The following is a 21,226-nucleotide window of genomic DNA, read 5'->3' as shown; positions in this document are numbered from 1 at the left end:
TTAATTTCTCTTCATTTTTTTGGTCAGATTCTCCTCTTTTATTTCGATGAACAAAAGTTGCATTGAAGCTACTGATATTTGCACTACCATGTTTTGATAATGACGCAATCTCACCTTGTCTTTTCCTTTTAATTGGCCGCTGAGAGCTTTTTTAGAAATGTTATAGCTTTTGACATCTTGCTAAATAATAAAAGACAAGGTAAGTTTGTGTCATTATCAAAAAATGGTTGTGCAAATATTAATAGCCTATCAGAAATTATGAATTTTGGGACCATTGGGACCAGAGGGTCCGATGGACCATCCAAATCCAATCTTAAATGGACAGGATTTAGACGCCACAATCCATGGACACATTTCAGGACCCTATAGTAGAATCCGTAACTATTACCGATCAGATCCAGACAACTAACAAAAGCTCATGGGAGATCTAGGGAAGTGATATTTACGTCCCTTTTGATCTCCAGGGACAACCAGCGCCAGTGTACGTGGCAATCAAACCCACTTGATTTTTCTAATGTCAAGTACATTTGCCGCCCTTTAGTCATTGATACACTGGCGCTGCCGCGCTGGGTGTCCCCGCTTATCAAAAGGGGCGTAAATATCACTTCCCGAGATCTAAATCTAATTTACTATACCATTTTACAAAAATACCCTCTAATTTAATATAAATTTATTTCAGAGGTATTTTCGCAAAAACAAGCCATACGCATTTTTCTAACAGTTCCCAATTCTAATTTTTTTTTTCATTCATTCATTTCTCTCAATTCTCTAGTCATCCCATCCATTTCTCTTCCTTCTCTAACCATTGAGCCTAAGTCCCTAGCCCACCAGTTGCCCACGCTGAAACTCTCTCCCTGCTACTGCTCAAGCTCTTGCTCAGCCTTCTCTGCGAAATTTAAATGTGTAAAATGTAAGTAGGACATACAAGGACACTTTGATGGACGGTCTGATTTGAAATGGATCTTGACCGAGACACGGGAAGTAGGATCCAAAGAACACTCCGAATCTAATCCGACCGATAAGGGATTTGATTGGATCACGACTAAGAGACGGGTGGATCCGATCCGAAGAGGCTTCATTGACACTCCTACACTTGATTTGTGCATTTTTAAGGGAAGTGATATATCCACCCCTTTTGAGTACCTAGGACACCCAGCAGCAGTGTATCAATGATTGCAAAGGGGTTGATGTACTTCACGTAAGAAGGATTCAATGGGGCTGCTGCTGAGTGTCCCAAGTAATCAAGAGGGACGGATTTATCACTTCCCCACTTTTAATTGTAGCACCATTTGATTGCCTCGCACGGTGGAAAATAAAAGAGAAAATGAAGTGATTTGTTTCATTATTAATGCTTTTAATTGTGCTGTGAGCGCGCGCGGGGGGAGGGAATTATTGCAAGGAAATTATTTTTGATGGAAAATTTTTCCTAGGTTTTTTTTTTCTTCATATGATTTTGAGGATAATGACATTATTATGGTTAATTTAGAGGAATATTATCATAAATTGAAGGTCTATCCTAGTAAAAAATTGAATACATTTGGTTCAAGTCATCTTTCTACAGGTGTTAAAAAAGTAGGAAAAAATAGAACACGAGAATTGGTTAAACAACTTTTTTGAAGAGAAATGAAAAATAAAAAAAGAAATGTACCGAACAATTATTTTGAGGAGAGATAGTCACAGAAACTAGGGTTTGCATAAAGATTTTGATTAAGGAAAGAAAACTAATCATTTCGGCCTTCTTCCTTTCCGTCACTGAGAAATGCAGAGCAGTCTCCTCACTTGAGTAATGAGAGCTCTTGAGCCAAAAAGCAATGCATATGGAAGGCAGCCAATAATGAATTTGTGCAAAAATCCCTCTTTTTTTTTTTTTTTTTTTTGATAACGTAGGATGTTCCCACCCCCTTCGGGAGTATGACTAGTCCCTACGGATAAATCCCTATTTTATTTTATAAATACAAAAAGTTATTTACAAATTGGGATCTGCTATCGACTGCTCTCTCATGCAACAGCCGGTCCGCAAAATGCCTTCTGAGCTGGTCCTTAGACCCTAGCAAATCCCTTACAAATTGAAGGGGAATGATATATTAAATTCACCCCCTTTTAAGGTATTTCTTTGGCTTTAAAACTAAAGCGGTGGCGCAATGGGTTAGGGTCTTAGAGTCGATGGTAAGGAAGAGATGATGGTGACTCGTGACTTGAGAGAGATGAATGAAAAATTAAGGAATAGTCTTATAAAAAGAAAAATGGAAGTGTATTTTTGTAAAATAGTATAATAAATTCGGATTTAGGACAGTTTTCTAGATCCCATCGAAAAAAATAAAATAAAAAATTCGGATCCTATGGTAAGGATCCTAATTCCTAAATGTGTCCATGGATCTTGTTAATGTGTCCAGATCCTGTCGGTTTAAGTTCAGACTCGGATGGTTCATCGGACCGTCTGGGTCCATTGACACCCCCAAGGTCAGGTCGTAATATCATCAACAGCTCACGTTAGCCGAGCTCATGTTAGCCGAGCTCACTTCTTAATCGAGGCTTACTTTAGCCAACATCACTTCATATTCGAGCCTCGATCTAGAGCGCACGGAGAAGAACTCCTCGAAAAAGAGTCTTTCTTTCTATTGGGTTTTGTAGGAAAAAAACCTAATTTCAAAGTCTTGAGCGCTAGGTTTAGGAAGAAGAGTCAAAGGGTTTTTTTTTTGCAGATAGATCGAGGTTTTCTGTTTCCATGGCTCCTCTCGTTCCAAGATCCGGTGACGCGGTTTTCGCCAATGTCGAGCGCGTGGTAAAATAAAAATAAAATAAAAATCTAATCTTCGATTTCATCTTCTTCTATCACTCTAGATTTCTCTTTCTCTGAATTTCATTTTCTTTGATATTTTTTTGGTTTTTCTGTAATTTGGAGCAGAACGCAGAGCTTTTTACACTCACTTATGGGGCGATCGTACGGCAGCTTATTACAGATCTAGAGGAGGTGGATGAAGTCAACAAACAGCTCGATCAAATGTAATCTTTCTTCTCTCTTGATTCTCCTCTTCTTTTCTTTTCTTTTTTTTTTTGTATTTTTGCGTTGTTTATTGTGCTTTTGGTTCTCATTTTCTGATCGTGTTGTTTGTTTATTTTTCTGATCTACTTATATAATCAATTTATTTTCAAAATTTATGCTTCAATTTTTCTTTATTACAGTCGATTACATGAGATAGCCTGACGATTTTTACTATCTTCCTTCTTAAAGGCTTTGTTATTTTTTGATGTATTTTGTCCCTTTTTTTTTCTTCTTTCCCCCCTCTCTTGCTCTCTCTGTATTGACCATCTCGGTCACTTTGAGCTCATGAATTGAATACTATCTAATAATATTCAATTAGATAGTATGCTTTGGATGACATCTGAGGATTCACGCCTTTCAATTTCCTTTTGATAAGTTAACCCAACATTATTTTTTTGACTGTTGATTGAAAGAATAGTGCAAATGGAGTTCAGAAATGCTTACCAAGTTACATATGGCCTTTTCCAATTTGAATTTATTTAAATATTTGAGCTCAGGAATTGAATACTATCTAATAATATTACGGATCCCTCACTACGAAGGAAACTTTCTTTCCAACTTCACTGGTGAGGACTGAGCACTTCCCTTCACTTTTCTATATGGTACTGGTTGTATGGGAAAATTTGGTTTCCTCCATTTCTTTGATTTATGACTAGCATTTTTTATGGTAGCACTTTCTATATCATTACATTCTTAATTGTTCGTCTGTGTGTATGTCAGTTTTCTTTCTCAAGTAACTTCTGTTTTTACTTATTGTACGCTTTCATGGTTGATTAATACCTCTCGCGTCTTTTGTAGGGGTTATAATATTGGGATCCGATTGATTGATGAGTTTTTAGCAAAGTCCAATGTCTCCAGATGTGTTGACTTCAAGGAGACAGCTGAAGTCATTGCGAAGGTATCTTTGAAGTATTTTTATTTCAGATTCTAGTTGAAGTAAGAGGTAATTTGTTATCTTTAGTTAATTTAGTATTTTAGTGGATTATGGGAATAGTTATGCCGTCATGTACATTATGTATTTCTATTCATCGGCTACTACTGTAACTCCTCTGTAATACAATTGACCATGTACATGAAATTGTTTTCACTGGCTGTGTTTTCTATAGCTCTAATCTGTCAGTCTAGAAAAGGTTCAAAATATTTTCTATATGAGATGACGAGTCTAGTGCTAATATATTCCTTCTTGTTGTAAGAAGCTAATGTGGCCAGACGCCTACTACATAATGGGCAAAAATTTATGGTCTACTTGTTTGTCTTGCACCGACTTGTTGTTTCCACACTAAGTTCTTTATTAGCAATGAAGATTTGACCATACCTTCCGGCAAAATAATAACACGGAAATATTTTCTTGGTGATCACCATTACAAACTTTTTTTTTTTGAAAGGTACTATTACACATAATCTAACATATTATGGTTGAATTTATATGGCCCTACAACTGTTCCAAGGAAACAATGGATGTTCTATATCAATATTCAATAGTGGGGCATTGTTGTAAACTCATAACTGTTCTCCTTATCATAGAGTTCCCAATCACCATCTCTGTAATCATATTTTTGAAGATATTATTATTTTTGAATGTCAATGAGGATTATATTAAAAAGCAAGGGAGAACTAGCCTCGAGGACCGTGATTGTCAAAATACATCAGAAAACAAAGAAGAGATAAAAAAAAGACAAGCTAAAAGCAAGAAACCCCATCAATTCCGAAGAACCCTAAGGGGATGAAAATCAAAATGCTCAAGATGAGGGATCACCACATATGTTGGAAAAGAACCCTGCGTCTTTCTATGTGCTCATGCTATGGTCCTATGGAGGGATCGCCACACATGTTGGAAAAGAACCCTGCGTCTGTCTATGTGCTCCTGCCATTGAGGGATCACCACACCTGTTGGAAAAGAACCCTGCATCTGTCTATGTGCTCCTTCTATTGAGGGATCACCGCACCTGTTGGAAAAGAACCCTGCGTCTGTCTATGTGCTTCTGAATTACTTCGAACGGGTCAGGGAATCTCCTGGGGTACAAAGCTCTGCTATTCATCCATTTGATCACATTGAGAGAGTATTAGGCATACTAAAATCCACCATTCGAATACCGTGTAAGATTGCTTACACCTCCACTTCATTTGAATCCTTTGAGCCGATGGGGCCAGAGAAAGCTCACTTTGTTACCCCAGCTTTATCCCTTAGGACCCCCTTCCGCTGGGCATGGATTTCCTAGGCTTGATCCATCAAAACTAAGTTCAAGCATTCTTGCAGTGGAGGTCTCCAATGGGGAGTAGGATGGGAATGAACTAGCTGCTATATAACACTATCCAGAACTGTTTGAATGCATATGAGGAAGCTCCCCTAAGTCAAGGAAGCACTCCTGTCTAATGAATAATCAACGTGTTACGAACCATTCGGGTTCGTAACAATTGGTATCAAAGCAGTTCAATCTGGCCTCATGTCGAAGAAAACTGAATAAATAATGGATCGATGGGAGGAGGAAATAAGAGAGTTCAAAAGGCAACTTGCGCTTATGAATGCCAATTTCAACAAGATGGCATTATCACGTGGCGTGAAAATAGAAAAACCTCCATGTCTGCAGAAGCTAATGGAAGAGTTCAACAAGAGGGCCGTTGAGAAGGCTTGCACAGTGAAAAAGAAAAGGCAAAACAGAAAAAGAGGAGAAAAGAAGAAAAGAGAAAGAAAGCAGATAAAAGAAAAAGTGGAGAAGCCACAACAGAAAGTCATTGTTGATTTTCAATGTTTTCGAGATCGACGAGTTTACCATTGAAAAATCCATCGTTCCTCTCAAACTGTTCAACACCATCAAGAAGATCCTCATCCTCAATCTTCCATGCATCAAAATTACAAACATTTCAAGAAAACATGGCAAAAGAGCTTTGATAAACAACATGACGAAATCCATTTGAAGATGGAGCTGCTGCGACCCTTGGCGATGACATGCGAAATGATGATCAATTGCAAGACGAAGAGAAGAAGAAAGAGAGCGAGAAAAAAGAAGAGAAGAGATAAGATTTTTGGAAAGTCCTACGCAAAATCTCATTTCTCACCAACTGGCGAATGTATAATCTCCAACCTTGAGGACAAGGTTGATTTCAAGAGGGATGGAATGTTATGTGCCTAGACGGGTCCCGCTTGGGGTGGAATAAATTACTTTGTATTTTAGAGAATAAGATTAGATCTTACCACATCGGATATATTTAGTAGTTAGGATATTTTAGGATGCTATATATTTAGTAGTTAGGATATATTAGGATGCTAATTTAGATTAAGATAATCTTTATTTAGTTATTTCCCTTATTATCATAAGATCTTTCAAGATCTTTCTATGCTTATCTGTAAGTGCTTTATATAAGCACATATTACATTTAATGGAAATGAATGAAGAAATCATCTTAGAAATTGTCTTTTTGCACGAAGGAGGATTGATCCTTCCCTCGAAGTGGATCAAGAGGCTGATCTTCCCTCTAAGAAGATCAATCACGTTACGAACCATTCAGGTTCGTAACACAACGATAGAGCCGTCTGGAATGTGATATGGGCACTTTTGGATTTGTTTTTGAAAATTCAATTATTCCTTTCTTTTCATATCCACCTAAATGTTGGCGCCAAAAAGGGTAGCCTCCATAAAGTTATTCTTTTCACTGGACAAGGGGCGTTATCCAACCCTTCAAAAACTCTTTGATATGAGCCAAAAAGACCAAAGGAATGCCAAAGCGATAGCGATTTTGATTAAGAAAGGATAGGAGTTATGGTTTGGAAGGAGAAAAATGGGTTTTTAGGGTTCAAATGGAAGAAGGAAGAAATGGCAAGCGTTTGTGGGATTTTTTGTCAAAAAATTGGTGGTGTTGGTGCTAATATGCACTTTTTTTCTTAAGTTGGGTGCTAACTTGACACGTAACTTGAGTTGGGGTCCATGTTAATGTTTTAAGAGACTCAATTAAGTTAAATGCTATCTTGCACCAAACTTAAAGTTAGGTGCACGCTGACAAGAGAAGAGGATTGAGAGGAAGAAAATGGTGAAACCCTAAAAATAAATTTGAAAAGATGGAGGCTAGGATGCTTGAAAAGAAGCTGATTTTTGGATTGAACCTAGAGAAAATGGGTTTTTTTAAGAGATGGTAAAGGGTGGATCTGATTTTAAAGATAATAAAGTAGGGCTAGATAGGGATTTCAAAGGATGAAAAAGGGTGGAGACACGATAGAAAGAAGAAGGGGCAAATAGTGGTCGAAGAGTCGAACTAGGGTCAAACTCTTTTTTTAGATGGCAGATCTTGACCCTTAGCTCTGCTCTTGTTCGATTACTGCTTTGGTACAATGTGAAATAAGATGTAATGATGATGTAAATGATAGAAGAAGCGAGAATGGAGATAGAGACATCCGCACATGGAGAGTAGTTTATTAATTTCGAAAATGAGCATACAATGTCTTATATACAATGCTTTATAAATTGACTAAGATACCCCCCCCCCCCCCCCCCCCCCCTAACAAGATCGCAATAAGAGGGCACCTTATATCTCGGCCTAATTGTAGTTATTATGTTTGTCGTTGCCTATATATATTTAGATCGAGCTGCATTGAATGAGACATTAGCACCATACCAAACATCCCAAGTCCCAACTTCCGTGTCAGTTTAATCTATTTGCACCTTGCTAGGCAAATCATTTTTCATGCTTGGTTGCAATCCAAGGATCATGTGTGATTCCCCCATAAAAAAAATTCTTACCTTTTCTTTCAAATCCCTTCCTCTCCTCCACCCCAAATAACTTTCGCTTTTCCCTTCTCCATATCTAGGACGTGGGAGGCTCATTATTACAATTTCTTCTTCTTAATCCTCTATAGCTGCACCATATAGATTCTCATCTACGTAATAATATTTCGTGTTTTCTGCTTTTCCTTATAATCTTCCAGCAGCTATCCCATTTGCCATTTTACATATGTTGGAACCTTTCGGCATGCTAGCACATCACTACAAACTTCTACTAGATGTTCCTTCAATTCGGTGATGCGTTTACATTGTTGTCAACATTAACAAATCCTTTTATTGCCGTGGCTTGGCACAACTTTGTTAGGAGCCCATGCTAGAGGATCAACTCTACTGAGAGTTGAACTAGTGGTGGATGCTACACTAGGAGGTCTCAAATTTCTTTAATCTCATGCACACTAGTAGGTCTCAAATTTCTTTAATCTCATGCAGATTAATTGGTTGACAAGTGACTATAAGGTCACATGTAGAGTTTTGGCCAGGTAAAGAAACCCCCCTACTTTTGTTAATAATAGGTGCTTTTGATGCATTTTACTCCCCCGTCCAATCAGAGAGGCTGAGATGCATAAAGTAACCCTTAGGGCATGTAATATTTCCGGCCAAAATGGGCAGAATCTGAAAATTTTCTGATTACCTCCATGAAAAATGACTAAAATTTTCTGTCAGTGGGTTCCTTATTAAGTAGGGATCTGGCTGGAACGACCAGAAAACCTAGATTTTTTCGGAATATGGCTTTGTATTTTCCAAAGTTCATGTTTTGGTTTCCTTCAATCCGAAATGTCCTCGAAGAACAGAATGGAACTGACAACTATGATTATTAGTTCCATATGTTGAAGATCGGGGCAAGTGATATTTGACTCTTTGATTACTAATCGAATATCAATAAGTCATTTGTTTATGGAACTAAGGTGTTCTTTCCATGTTTTTTTTTTGGATCAGAAAGATAAATTTGCTCTATATATCATTCAAGAAAAAAAAAGATAAATTTGTTCTTGTATAAACATCACATGAGATTTGCAATTGTTTCTATTTACTTCTTCGATTTATTTTATCCCTTAAATATAGTGGTTAGACTTTCTACACAAATTTTTTCTTAAAATATTCTTTGACATATCATTGTTAGGTTTTAATGATGCAGAGTTTCATGACACTCTTAAACAGGTTGGTTTCAAAATGTTCTTAGGAGTCACTGCTTCTGTGACCAATTGGGATGCCGATGGAACAAGCTGTAGTCTTGTTTTGGAGGATAACCCCCTGGTGGATTTTGTTGAACTTCCTGATACATGCCAAGGTCTGTATTATTGCAACATCCTAAGCGGAGTTATCAGAGGAGCCCTAGAGATGGTGAGTGTCTCACCTTTTCTTTTTTCCTTATATATCTATGTATTTATATATCCGCATTTTAGTTTACTCTATTGAACTTCAAATTATCAGGAAAACAATTACCTAACCATGTCATACATGTTTCATATTAAACCAGGCTTCTATTATTTTATTCTCTTCTACTACCGGGTCTTAAATGTGTCATAGGCCCATAGCACTTCAGGAACGTTTCATTGGACATAGTGAGTTCTGTATACCATACAACATATGAGAATTCAAGAAGCAAGCCTAGTTAAATTTAATACATTTGTGATCTGTCTGAGCATTTCCCCTCCCAATGGGCTTAGTAAGGAACATGAATACAATGAACCAAGATTTTAAATTTCGATTTCGATACCTATTTCGGACGGATTTCGGTCCGAAATTTGGAATTTAGCTTCGAAATTTGGGACTGAATCGGCCGAAAATTTGTAACATTTTAAAAAAATAAAAAATTTGGACCGAAATTTGGTATTTCGCGAAATATCAAATTTCGGTCGAAATTTAAAACCATGCAATGAACATGCTATTACGGTTATTTGGTAAGTAATATTTATGGGGTATAGCACCAATGTTAGGTGCTATAAACTCTAATATACCCATAGACAGTTGTGTTCAATTTTCATCATACTGAAAAGCTCAAGATGGTTTAAGAATCTAGACCAATGTGGCTCGACACACTTGTTTTGAGAAGCCAATTGAATTCTTCATTCACACTTCCAAACGTTGCGTAGGTAAATGACAATAATTAAGATTACATGAACAATTGGAATAAATCAAACTGACATTAAAAGATGCTAATTATGAACCTCCCACTCAAACAACTTAAAGTCGAGGACTAAATAGTCCATCATTGGCACTCTCTCCCAATGCATGACAACGTTCCCAGACTACTAGAGCATTTGCCTTTAGTCACCTTCGTGAACCTACTAGCTGCTCATCACTATTAAAGTAGTATGTTGATTTCACCATGAAATTTGTTTCATTATCAACACTTCCGATTGGCTGAAGATGAGAAATCTAGCTTGCTAATAGGTATGCCCTTTGCAGGAGTAAGGGACAATTGTAGGGAGAATCGATGGACCTTGATTCTGGGAGATATCATCTTGGGGACAAATTTCTGGTTTTTTCTTTTGCAAATCAATGCATTTTTTAAGAAAAAGAGGAACATTTTCGGAAGATTATTCTCAAGATCAATATGATTGAACTCTTTCAAGAGAAGATTTTTGAGGCCCTTGATGCAGGGAAAATTTATATTGGAGAATGAGTTTTCCAGTGTTTGGGTAACTGATTTCCCATGGAAGATCTTTTCCAAAATCAAAAGATTTCCTTGTTTTCTAGGAAAGTTGTAACCCTAGTAGACCCTATAATTAAATTTTTTTCCCTTGACCCAAGCTGCCCTTTTGGGTACAATAACAGAGGACTTTTTAGGTGTTTGACGGAAATACTTGAAGTTAGCCGTTCGAAGGAGAGGAACTTTGCGAGATGGAAGCCACCTCCAAACCTCGTGATTAAGCTTAATCTCTTGATGGAGTTCTTTGGGAAACCGGGGCCCGACGGTTATAGGTGGAATTTTTAGGGATGATCTTGGTCTCCTTACTTTCTGGAGACCAATTAGTATTACAGGTTCGAATGAAGCAGAGATCAAAGCTTTTCCTTATGAGAATTCTTATTTCCTCGGAGTTTTTTTTTTTTGGGTGGGGGAGGGGGGGGGGGGGGGGGGGGGGGCGCTCTTTGGGAAGAAAGGGATTCTAATTCCATAATTCAAGCTCTTACAGTTGGCAAATTTGTTATGGTTTTTCTTGTTCACTTTATGCTTATAAATTTGAATTCTCTCCCTCATTTATTACCATGTTTACCCATTTATCATTTCAAAATATTTAAAGGTTTTAAGCAAAGAATGTCTTTAGTATCCATGTTTTTGTGCAACTGCGAAAGCTGTCAGTTTCTTTACTAGGGAACTGGTGCAATTCGTCCCAAGTCACATCTATGACAGACCTTTATTGATTTGATCCCTTGTTTAGAATTGCCTTGCACTTCTCCTTTACTGACTAGGCCATTCACCATCTGCTACATTACGAAGAACCACTCCTTTAATGGATTTGCATGCTTTGGTTTTCTTCTAATATTTGCTCCTACCTTGGATAATCCTGCAAAGTTGGTGTACAATAACACAGTTGCATTGTGTTATCCTGTCCATTATGATTCTCGGTCCATGGATTTATTGGTCTTGAGGATAAATCGATGAATTTATATGTAGCTATCAGTTTCATATTTAGAAAACAAGTTATATATAGCTATCAGTTTCATATTTAAAAACTGGAGGTAATCAACTAGTTATTATTTTAATGAAGTTTCAGTATTATGGTGTATATTGCACTTGGATGTAACATAAGCAGCCCTGTTGTGATGCTACAAGAAGCTACTTAATGTGCGACAGATTCTTTCCTAAGCCAAGGCGTGCCTACTTAAAAAATATTTGATGTATAGACAGTGAATTATATAACTTTTCAGTGTTAACTCGTTAGTATTCTTTGGCAGGTTTCAATGAAAACCGAAGTCACCTGGGTTCGTGATATGCTGCGTGGGGATGATGCGTATGAGCTGCGAGTGAAACTTCTGAAGCAAATACCAGAGGAATACCCATACAAAGATGATGAGTAATGTAGTATTATAGATCGGCAATTTCACGTATACAGTGAATGTTTTCCTCCTGTTATGTTTACCTCTTTAACATTTTAAATTACTGCAGTTTGTTTTAACTTTCTTTCTTATTTCAAACCCGTAAAGTATGGCGAGACCCTTGAAATTTATTAATGATAAAGATAAAAAGTACATCAGGAGGGCAACAAGCCTGGAAAAAAAAAACCCATAGGCATAACTACTTAACTAGTCCAGAACAAACAGACTTTTTCCTCTGATATTGGGAAGGCCCAAAGCATCACATTTTATAGCCCGCCTCGTGGATTTAAGGTGATCGGTTCATGACCAAAAGACCTTTGTTTCTCGTATTTCTACAACCTTCGTTGGCTAGGTAGTCAGCTGCATAATTTCCTTCTCTGCATAATTCCCTTGTTTTAACTTTTAACTTCCACACTACCAGTTCCTATTAATTTTTAAGGCTCTGTTTCTTTCGACCTAAAATGGGCGCGCAAAACAAATTTTATGCCTGTGAAAAAATGGAGTTGATTTTTTTGGTATGACGTATTTACGTTGGGGTCTAACAACTGAATGGTTTAGATCTTTGAACAAGATGAGTCGACTCTATTTTTACAAAAATATGTGCACTCATATTTATTAAAAAATCATTGCGGCTCACATTGTTCCAATATGCAAACTGTTAATTTGATGGGCCCCCATTGTAAATGGGCCTTTCCTGAAAAATCATCTCTATAAGATTATCCTAACTCCAATTCGTAATGGCTGATCGGAGGGTCTGGATCGTCCTATAGATATGATTTTATGGGCCAGGCCTCTTTATGTTGGGGCCTAACAAATGAATGGTTTGGGTCTTTGAACCAGGTAGGCTCAAGTGATTTTTTTAAAAAATGTACTTTTTATGGGTCCACCTTCGCCAATGATCTAAACCATTTATTGTTGGGCCCACTGTGGGTTTGCCATCAAAGGAGGAGAGATTAAGGGAGTACTTACAAGTGGGGCTAGGCCCCACCAAAAGTTCTCGTTGAGAGAGTGAGTGAGTGATGGTTGTAGCGCAAGGGGGGTGAGTTCATCTTGACCGGTGAATTTATCACTGCCTTCTTGAGAACCGATTGTGCATCCAAAACTGATTTTTGGGCTCAAATTTAGCTGCTCTAGGATTGTATCATTTCACCATGCACTGCATCCGACGTCCTTGGTGGCCCACTTTGCTATGGCTTTTACTCTGATGGCCCTCTTTGTAACGACTTTTACTTGTTATTTCTAGGGGTGCAACTCAGGTCGTGTGGGTTGGGTTCTCATTTTTTTACAGGAAAACCTGAGATTTGGAAACCCGACCCTACCCAAGATATTGGGCCGGGTTGGGTTTTCTGTTTTTAGCGTATGATAGTGACTAATTTTAAGGATTGTGGGGAAAAATCTTCACACCAAAAATCTCTAACTTCATGTCATCAAGTGTATAAATTAAGGACACTAGTTTTACATAACAGACATGATCACCTCAATGAAAACAATTGTATCAATATATTGGAAAATAATTTGCTATGTTATTCAAGATATATTTAAGAAAGTCACAGTACACCCCTATGAGTTGGGTCTGGTTTCTGGTTTTTTTTTTCTTTAAATCCAGCCCTACCAACGCCCCATGATCTCTAAACCCGACCCATGTTATTTTCGGGTTGGGTCGATGTGGGTCGGGTAAAACCGACCCAAGTTGCAGCCCTAGTTATTTCAATTGCTCTTTTTACATGTTGCCATTTCTGTGATTCGAACCCGAGACATGGTGTTGGCTCTGATAGCAAATGTTTTGTACCTCATTAATATGCCAAAAGTCTTAGGACCATAGAAAACATTAAGCTAGATAGTGACAGATTCGCAGTAATCTCTCCCTTTTCACTGTATTTTTTTCTTCCATTTTGTTAGGATCCTCTGCAAATCATAAAGCCATTTCTTGTATGTAAGAAATCAAGGCAGAACTTGGAGCAACTAATGGTTATTTTCAGAGGCGTCTTGGTCTGTTGACATCAGATGTTTTTGGCGATTAGCCCAAGTTTCCATTTCCTCCGGGTGGTTGCAATTCCATGAAGAGGAAATTAAATAAAGGAAAAATTGTTAGAAAAATACAAAGTTTTTGTTAAATTGTCAAGTAAGGGTACGTTCTTTTTTTTTTTGTGAAATAGGGGCTGTCAGTTCTTCTAAAAATCCCAAAGGACAAGAATACCCTCCCTTCTCTTTTTCCCTTCACGTTTTTAGCTCACTTCCCTATGCATTTTCACCTACCCTATCCTTTTTAGCTCACTTCCCTAATGGTTCCGAGATATAAAATGTGGTTCCCTAGTGGTTCCGTGGTAGAAAATATGGTTCCCTAGTGCTTCAAGGGTATAAAATGTGGTTCCCTAGTGGTTCCGGGGTATAAAATGTGGTTCCCTAGTGGTTCCGGGGTATAAAATGTGGTTCCCTAGTGGTTCCGGGGTATAAAATGTGGTTCCCTAGTGGTTCCGGGGTGTAAATGGGGTTCCCTAGTGGTTCCGAGGTATAAATGGTGCTTCCATAGTGGTTTTAGCGTATAAAATGTGGTTCCGTAGTGGTTCCGAGGTATAAAATGTGGTTCCCTAGTATAAAATGTGGTTCCCAAGTGGTTCCGGGGTAGAAATTGTGGTTCCCTAGTGGTTCTGAGGTATAAAATGTGGTTCCCTAGTGGTTCTGTGGTAGAAAATGTGGTTCCGTAGTGGTTCCGGGGTATAAAATGTGGTTCCGTAGTGCTTCTGGGGTATAAAATGTGGTTCCGTGGTTCCGGTTCCCTAGTGGTTCCGAGGTATAAAATGTGATTCCATTGTGGTTCCGGAGTGTAAATGGGGTTCCCTAGTGGTTCCGAGGTATAAATGGTACTTCCATAGTGGTTCCAGGGTATAAAATGTGGTTCCCTAGTGGTTCTGAGGTATAAAATGTGGTTCCCTAGTATAAAATGTGGTTCCCAAGTGGTTCCGGGGTAGAAATTGTGGTTCCATAGTAGTTCTGAGGTATAAAATGTGGTTCCCTAGTGGTTCTGTGGTAGAAAATGTGGTTCCGTAGTGGTTCCGGGGTATAAAATTTGGTTCCTTAGTGGTTTTGGGGTATAAAATGTGGTTCCGTAGTGGTTCCAGGGTATAAAATGTGGTTCCCTAGTGGTTTCGAGGTATAAAATGTGATTCCCTGGTGGTTCTGGGGTGTAAATGGGGTTCCCTAGTGGTTCCGAGGTATAAATGGTGCTTCCATAGTGGTTCCAGGGTATAAAATGTGGTTCCCTAGTGGTTCCAAGGTATAAAATGTGGTTTCCTAGTATAAAATGTGGTTCCCAAGTGGTTCCGAGGTAGAAATTGTGGTTCCCTAATGGTTCTGAGGTATAAAATATGGTTCCCTAGTGGTTCTGTGGTAGAAAATGTGGTTCCGTAGTGGTTCCGGGGTATAAAATGTGGTTCCGTAGTGGTTCTGAGGTATAAATGTGGTTCCGTAGTGGTTCGGGGTATAAAATGTGGTTCCCTAGTGGTTCCGGGGAATAAAATGTGGTTTCCTAGTGGTTCCGAGGTATAAAATGTGATTCCCTGGTGGTTTCGGGGTGTAAATGGGGTTCTCTAGTGGTTCCGAGGTATAAATGGTGCTTCCATAGTGTTTCCAAGGTATAGAATGTGGTTCCGTAGTGGTTCCGAGGTATAAAATGCGGTTCATTAGTGGTTCCGGGGTATAAAATGTGGTTCCGGGGTATAAAATGTGGTTCCCTAGTGGTTCCGGGGTAGAAAATGTGGTTCCCTAGTGGTCTTGGAGTAGAAAATGTGGTTCCCTAGTGGTTCCGGAGTAGAAAATGTGGTTCCTTCGTGGTTCCGAGGTATAAAATGTGTTTCCCTCGTGGTTCCGGGGTAGAAAATGTGGTTCCCTAGTGGTTATGAGGCATAAAATGTGGTTCGGTAGTGGTTCGAGGGTATAAAATGTGGTTCCCTAGTGGTTCCGAAGTATAAAATGTGGTTCCATAGTGGTTCCGAGGTGTAAAATGTGGTTCTGTAATGGTTCTGAGGTATAAAATGTGGTTCCGTAGTGGTTCCGAGGTATAAAATGTGGTTCCCTAGTGGTTCCGGCGTATAAAATGTGGTTCTCTAGTGGTTCCGGGGTAGAAAATGTGGTTCCCTAGTGGTTCCGGGGTATAAAATGTGGTTCCCTAGTGGTTCCGAGGTATAAATTTTGGTTCCCTAGTGGTTCCGGGGTAGAAAATGTGGTTCCCACGCCGGGCCCGTATGGGCCGGGTCGACCCGCGTGTAACCCGATTTTTTGTCGTATTTTTTAAGATGTTTTTGGGAAATGTTATCCGCACTACCGTATTTTGATGAGGACACTCCTCACTTTATTAAAAGTACGGTATGGCCCGCACCATAGGATGATCCAAACCGTTCATTAGATGGGCCACAGCCTAAATAGGTTGTGCCCCAAAAAGCATTTCCGTAGGTTTATCCTAACCCTCTGATTAGAAAGTTAGAGGGTTGGTCCTAACCCTCTATAGATCGGAGGGTTAGGATCAACCTATGGAAATGATTTTTGGGACACAACCAATTTAGGCAGTGGCCCATCTAACTGACGCTGGGGATCATCCTATGGGGGGCCATACCGTACTTTTAATTAAATGAGGAGTGCCCTCATCAAAACACAGTAGTGTGGATAACATTTCCCTTTTTGTATTGGAATTTGCTAGCCACCTTTGCCGAGGCAACTTCTCGGCTTGTGGCCCATCCTTTAATGCAAAGATTGGCAGAAGTAATATGGGTGCAAAGGTGGCTAGCAAAAGCATAATTGCAAAAAATAGTAATCATTGCTTGCAAAAAATAGTAATCATTACGGATTTGTGGCTGAAGTGCTAAGTTTTAAATGAAAAATTACGAAAAAAATGGAAGCAAAGTATTAAAATTACGAAAAAAATACCAAAAGGATGCACTTACATATGACAATTACCGAACTACAAAGTTTGACTGTCTTCCGTCGGAAGTCCGAACGTTTGTTCGGACGTCCGATTCAGAAGTCAGAACAAACCTTTGGACTTCCGAATGGCACCAATATTATTGTTATGTATACTGGCTTCCATTCGGAAGTCCGAAGTTTTGTTCGGACTTCCGACGAAAGCCAGTAGAATAGGAATAATTCCAAAGATTTTTATTTTCAAATTGAGTAAAAATTCGAAGGATAATAGGGATATACATTGTGATCTTAGTGTCATGCAGGCAACTATAAATTGAAGCTTGATTTTGATGTTTTAGAATAAAAAATGCAAAGAAAATGGATTACCAAAACCCTGTTGTAAATGGCAACCTTCATGATTACCAAACCCTGTTCCAAGAGTCTGACTCTCTCTCTCTCTCTCTATCTCCCTCATGATTACCAAACCCTGTTGTAAATGACAACCTTCAAAACCCTTCCATGGAATTTTCCATGTTAGAAAAGTCTTGAGGAAGAAGAAGGTGGTAGGTGAGAAGGTAATAAGTGCATAGGGATAGGTGCAAAAAGGTGGAAAGAAAAAAGTGGTAGGAGGGGTATATTTGTCCTAAAAGCCATCTTCTCTCACCTGACAACACATTTTTTATAATTTTCAAATCACTACCCTTACTTGACAATTTAAACAAAACTTTGCATTTTTCTAACAATTTTTCCTTAAATAAATTCTTTTGTCAAAAAAAAAAAAAAAAACTCAAATCCCATTTCTAGGTTGGTAGAAAGCAGATGGTATCACATTAAAAAACACACACAAAATTGAATCAAAATAAGGCCAGAAATAATAAAGAACAGTGTATTTATGACTCCTCTTTTTACACGACAAGTGGCCTGTGGCCAGGAAGAAAAAGGGGGCGAATATATCATTTCCCATGAAGTTATTGTCAACCACTTTTTGAACCTAAAATGTATTTGAGGAATTCTTTGTCAACAATTTTACCACCACCATCTTATTGCCCCGTGAAGTTATTGTCAACTACTTTTTGAACCTAACATGTATTTGAGGAATTCTTTGTCAACAATTTTACCCCCACCATCTTATTGCAAGACTTTTGAGGAATGATATCCCCCTCCCCCCAGCGTTATTAGTTAAAGTTTTAAAGGCAAAGAAAAACGTTAGAGAGGGTGAATTTATCCTCAAGTAGTGAACCATTCTCACAGAAACCGTTAAAGGGGGGGATTTTATCCTATTAGGGGGGCGGGGGGTATCATATTGATTTTTATCAATTTATGAACCTAGGTGAAGGATTAAAAAAATCAGAATGTTTCAATAAAAATAGGAAAAAGTGTTAGAAAAATGCAAAGTTTTGGTTAAATTGTCAAGTAAGGGTACGTTCTTTTTATTTGTGAAATAGGGGCTGTCAGTGCTTTTAGAAATCCCAAAGGACAAGAATACCCTCCCTATCCCTATGCACTTATTACCTTCTCACCTACCACCTTCTTCTTCTTCAAGACTTTTCTAACTTGGAAAACTCCATGGAAGGGTTTTGAAGGTTGCCATTTACAACAGGGTTTGGTAATCATGAGGGAGAGAGAGAGAGAGAGAGAGAGAGAGAGAGAGAGTCAGACTTCTGAGTCGGACTCTTGGAACAGGGTTTGGTAATCATGAAGGTTGCCATTTACAACAGGTTTGGTAATCCATTTTCTTTGCATTTTTTTATTCTAAAACATCAAAATCAAGCTTCAATTTATAGTTGCCTATATGACACTAAGATCACAATGTATATCCCTATTATCCTTCGAATTTTTACTCAATTTGAAAATAAAAATCTTTGGAATTATCCCTATTCTACTGGCTTCCGTCGGAAGTCCGAACAAAACTTCGGACTTCCGAATGGAAGCCAGTATACAGAGCCAAAATATTGGTTACATTTGGAAGTCCGAAGGTTTGTTCGGACTTCCGAAAAAACGTTCGGACTTCCGACGGAAGACAGTCAAACTTTATAGTTCGGTAATTGTCATATATAAGTGCATCATTTTGGTATTTTTTCGTAATTTTAATACTTTGCTTCCATTTTTTCGTAATTTTTCATTTAAAACTTAGCACGTCAGCCACAAATCCGTAATGATTACTATTTTTTGCAAGTAATGATTACAATTTTTTGCAATTATGCTTTTGCTAGCCACCTTTGCACCCATATTACTTCTGCCAATCTTTGCATCAAAGGATGGGCCACAAGCCGAGAAGTTGCCTCGGCAAAGGTGGCTAGCAAATTCTCATAAAAAAAGGGAAATTTTATCCACACTACTGTGTTTTGATGAGGGCACTCCTCATTTAATTAAAAGTACGGTATGGCCCTCCATAGGATGATCTAAAGCGTCAATTAGATGGGCCACAGCCTAAATTGGTTGTGTCCCAAAAATCATTTCCATAGGTTGATCCTAACCCTCTGATCTATAGAGGGTTAGGACCAACCCTCTAACATTCTAATCAAAGGGTTAAGATAAACCTACGGAAATGCTTTTTGGGGCACAACCTATTTAGGCTGTGGCCCATCTAATGAACGGTTTGGATCATCCTATGGTGCGGGCCATACCGTACTTTTAATAAAGTGAGGAGTGTCCTCATCAAAATACGGTAGTGCGGATATCATTTCCCAAAAACATCTTAAAAAATACAGCAAAAATCCGGGTGACACGCAGGTCGGCCCGGCCCGTACGGGCCCGGCGTGGGAACCACATTTTCTACCCCGAAACCACTAGAGAACCAAATTTTATACCTCGGAACCACTAAGGAACCACATTTTATACCCCGGAAACACTAGGGAACCACATTTTCTACCCCGGAACCACTAGAGAACTACATTTTATATGCCGGAACCACTAGGGAACCACATTTTATACCTCGGAACCACTACCGAACCACATTTTATACCTCAAAACCATTACATAACCACATTTTATACCTCGGAACCACTATGGAATCACATTTTATACCTCGGAACCACTAGGGAACCACATTTTATACCCTCGAACCACTACCGAACCACATTTTATGCCTCAGAACTACTAGGGAATCACATTTTCTACCCCGAAACCACTAGGGAAACACATTTAATACCTCCGAACCTCTAAGGAACCACATTTTCTACTCCGGAACCACTAGGGAACCACATTTTCTACTCCAGGAGCACTAGGGAACCACATTTTCTACCCCGGAACCACTAGGGAACCACATTTTATACCTCGGAACAACTAAGGAACCACATTTTTTACCTCGGAACCGCTACGGAACCACATTCTATACTCCGGAACCACTACGGAACCACAATTTATATCCCGGAACCACTAGGGAACCACATTTTATACCCCGGAACTATTACGGAACCACATTTTATAGCTCGAAACCATTAGAGAACCACAATTTTCACCCCGGAACCACTAGGGAACCACATTTTCTACCACGGAACCACAAGGAAACCACATTTTATAGCTCGGAACCACTAGGGAACCACAATTTCCACCCCAGAACCACTAGGGAACCACATTTTCATCCCCGGAACCACTAGGGAACCGCATTTTATACCTCGGAACTACTAGAGAACCACATTTTTTATCCCGAAACCACTAAGGAACCACATTTTATAAGTCTAAACCACTACGGAACCACATTTTCTACAAAGGAACCATTAGGGAACCACATTTTATATCTCCGAACTATTACGGAACCACAATTTTGACCTCGGAACCACTAGGGAACCATATTTTCTACCACGGAACCACTACGGAACAAAATTTTATACCCCGGAACCACTAGGGAACCACATTTTATACCTCAGAACCACTACGGAACCACATTGTATACACTGGAACCACTCGGGAACAGCATTCTATACTTCGGAACCACTACGGAACCACATTTTATACCCCGGAACCACTAGGGAACCACATTTTATACCCCGGAACTACTAGAGAACCACATTTTCCACCCCGGAACCACTACGGAGCCACATTTTATACCTTGGAAGCACTAGGGAACCATATTTTATACCCCGGAACCACTAGGGATTCACATTTTATACCTCAGAACTACATGGAACCACTAGGGAACAACATTTTATACCCCGGAACCATTAGGGAACCACATTTTATACCCCAGAACCACTAGAAAACCACATTTTATACATAGCAACCACTAGTGAACCACATTTTATACCTCGGAACAGCTAGGGAACCACATTTTATACCCCGGAACCACTAAAGAACCACATTTTATACCCCGGAGCCACTACGTAACCAGATTTTATACCCCAGAACCACTAGAGAACCACATTTTATGCCTCAGAACCACTTGGGAACCATATTTTCTACCCCGAAACTACTACAGAATCACATTTTATACCTGGAAACCACTAGGGAACAAGATTTTCTACCCCGGAACCAC

The 21,226-nt window shown here is 39.0% G+C and overlaps 1 protein-coding gene across 1 annotated transcript; it reads left to right on the top strand.

The window, feature by feature from the left end:
* Window positions 1-2,547: 2,547 nt before the first annotated feature.
* LOC143876155 (Transport protein particle (TRAPP) component) lies at window positions 2,548-12,012 on the top strand. The gene is made up of 5 exons (XM_077377838.1): window positions 2,548-2,782; window positions 2,906-3,003; window positions 3,842-3,941; window positions 8,977-9,159; window positions 11,719-12,012. The coding sequence occupies exons 1-5, from the start codon at window positions 2,726-2,728 to the stop codon at window positions 11,839-11,841; spliced, it is 561 nt and encodes a 186-aa protein (XP_077233953.1). The 5' UTR covers window positions 2,548-2,725; the 3' UTR covers window positions 11,842-12,012.
* The last annotated feature ends 9,214 nt before the right edge of the window (window positions 12,013-21,226 follow it).

The sequence above is a fragment of the Tasmannia lanceolata genome, unplaced genomic scaffold, assembly GCF_043159265.1.
Source record: "Tasmannia lanceolata isolate RefF3 unplaced genomic scaffold, GAP_Taslan_0.1 ptg000004l, whole genome shotgun sequence".
NCBI classification, from domain to species: domain Eukaryota; kingdom Viridiplantae; phylum Streptophyta; class Magnoliopsida; order Canellales; family Winteraceae; genus Tasmannia; species Tasmannia lanceolata.
Note: the sequence above shows the minus strand (reverse complement) of the source record. Positions and strands in the feature narration are given on the sequence as shown.

Bases quoted from the DNA above. Each gene is read 5' to 3' on its own strand.
- LOC143876155 (XM_077377838.1), top strand. From the start codon at position 2,726: ATGGCTCCTCTCGTTCCAAGATCCGGTGACGCGGTTTTCGCCAATGTC. The intron at 2,783-2,905 runs GTAAAATAAAAA...AATTTGGAGCAG, and splicing joins TCGCCAATGTCGAGCGCGTG to AACGCAGAGCTTTTTACACT. The intron at 3,942-8,976 runs GTATCTTTGAAG...ACTCTTAAACAG, and splicing joins CAGCTGAAGTCATTGCGAAG to GTTGGTTTCAAAATGTTCTT.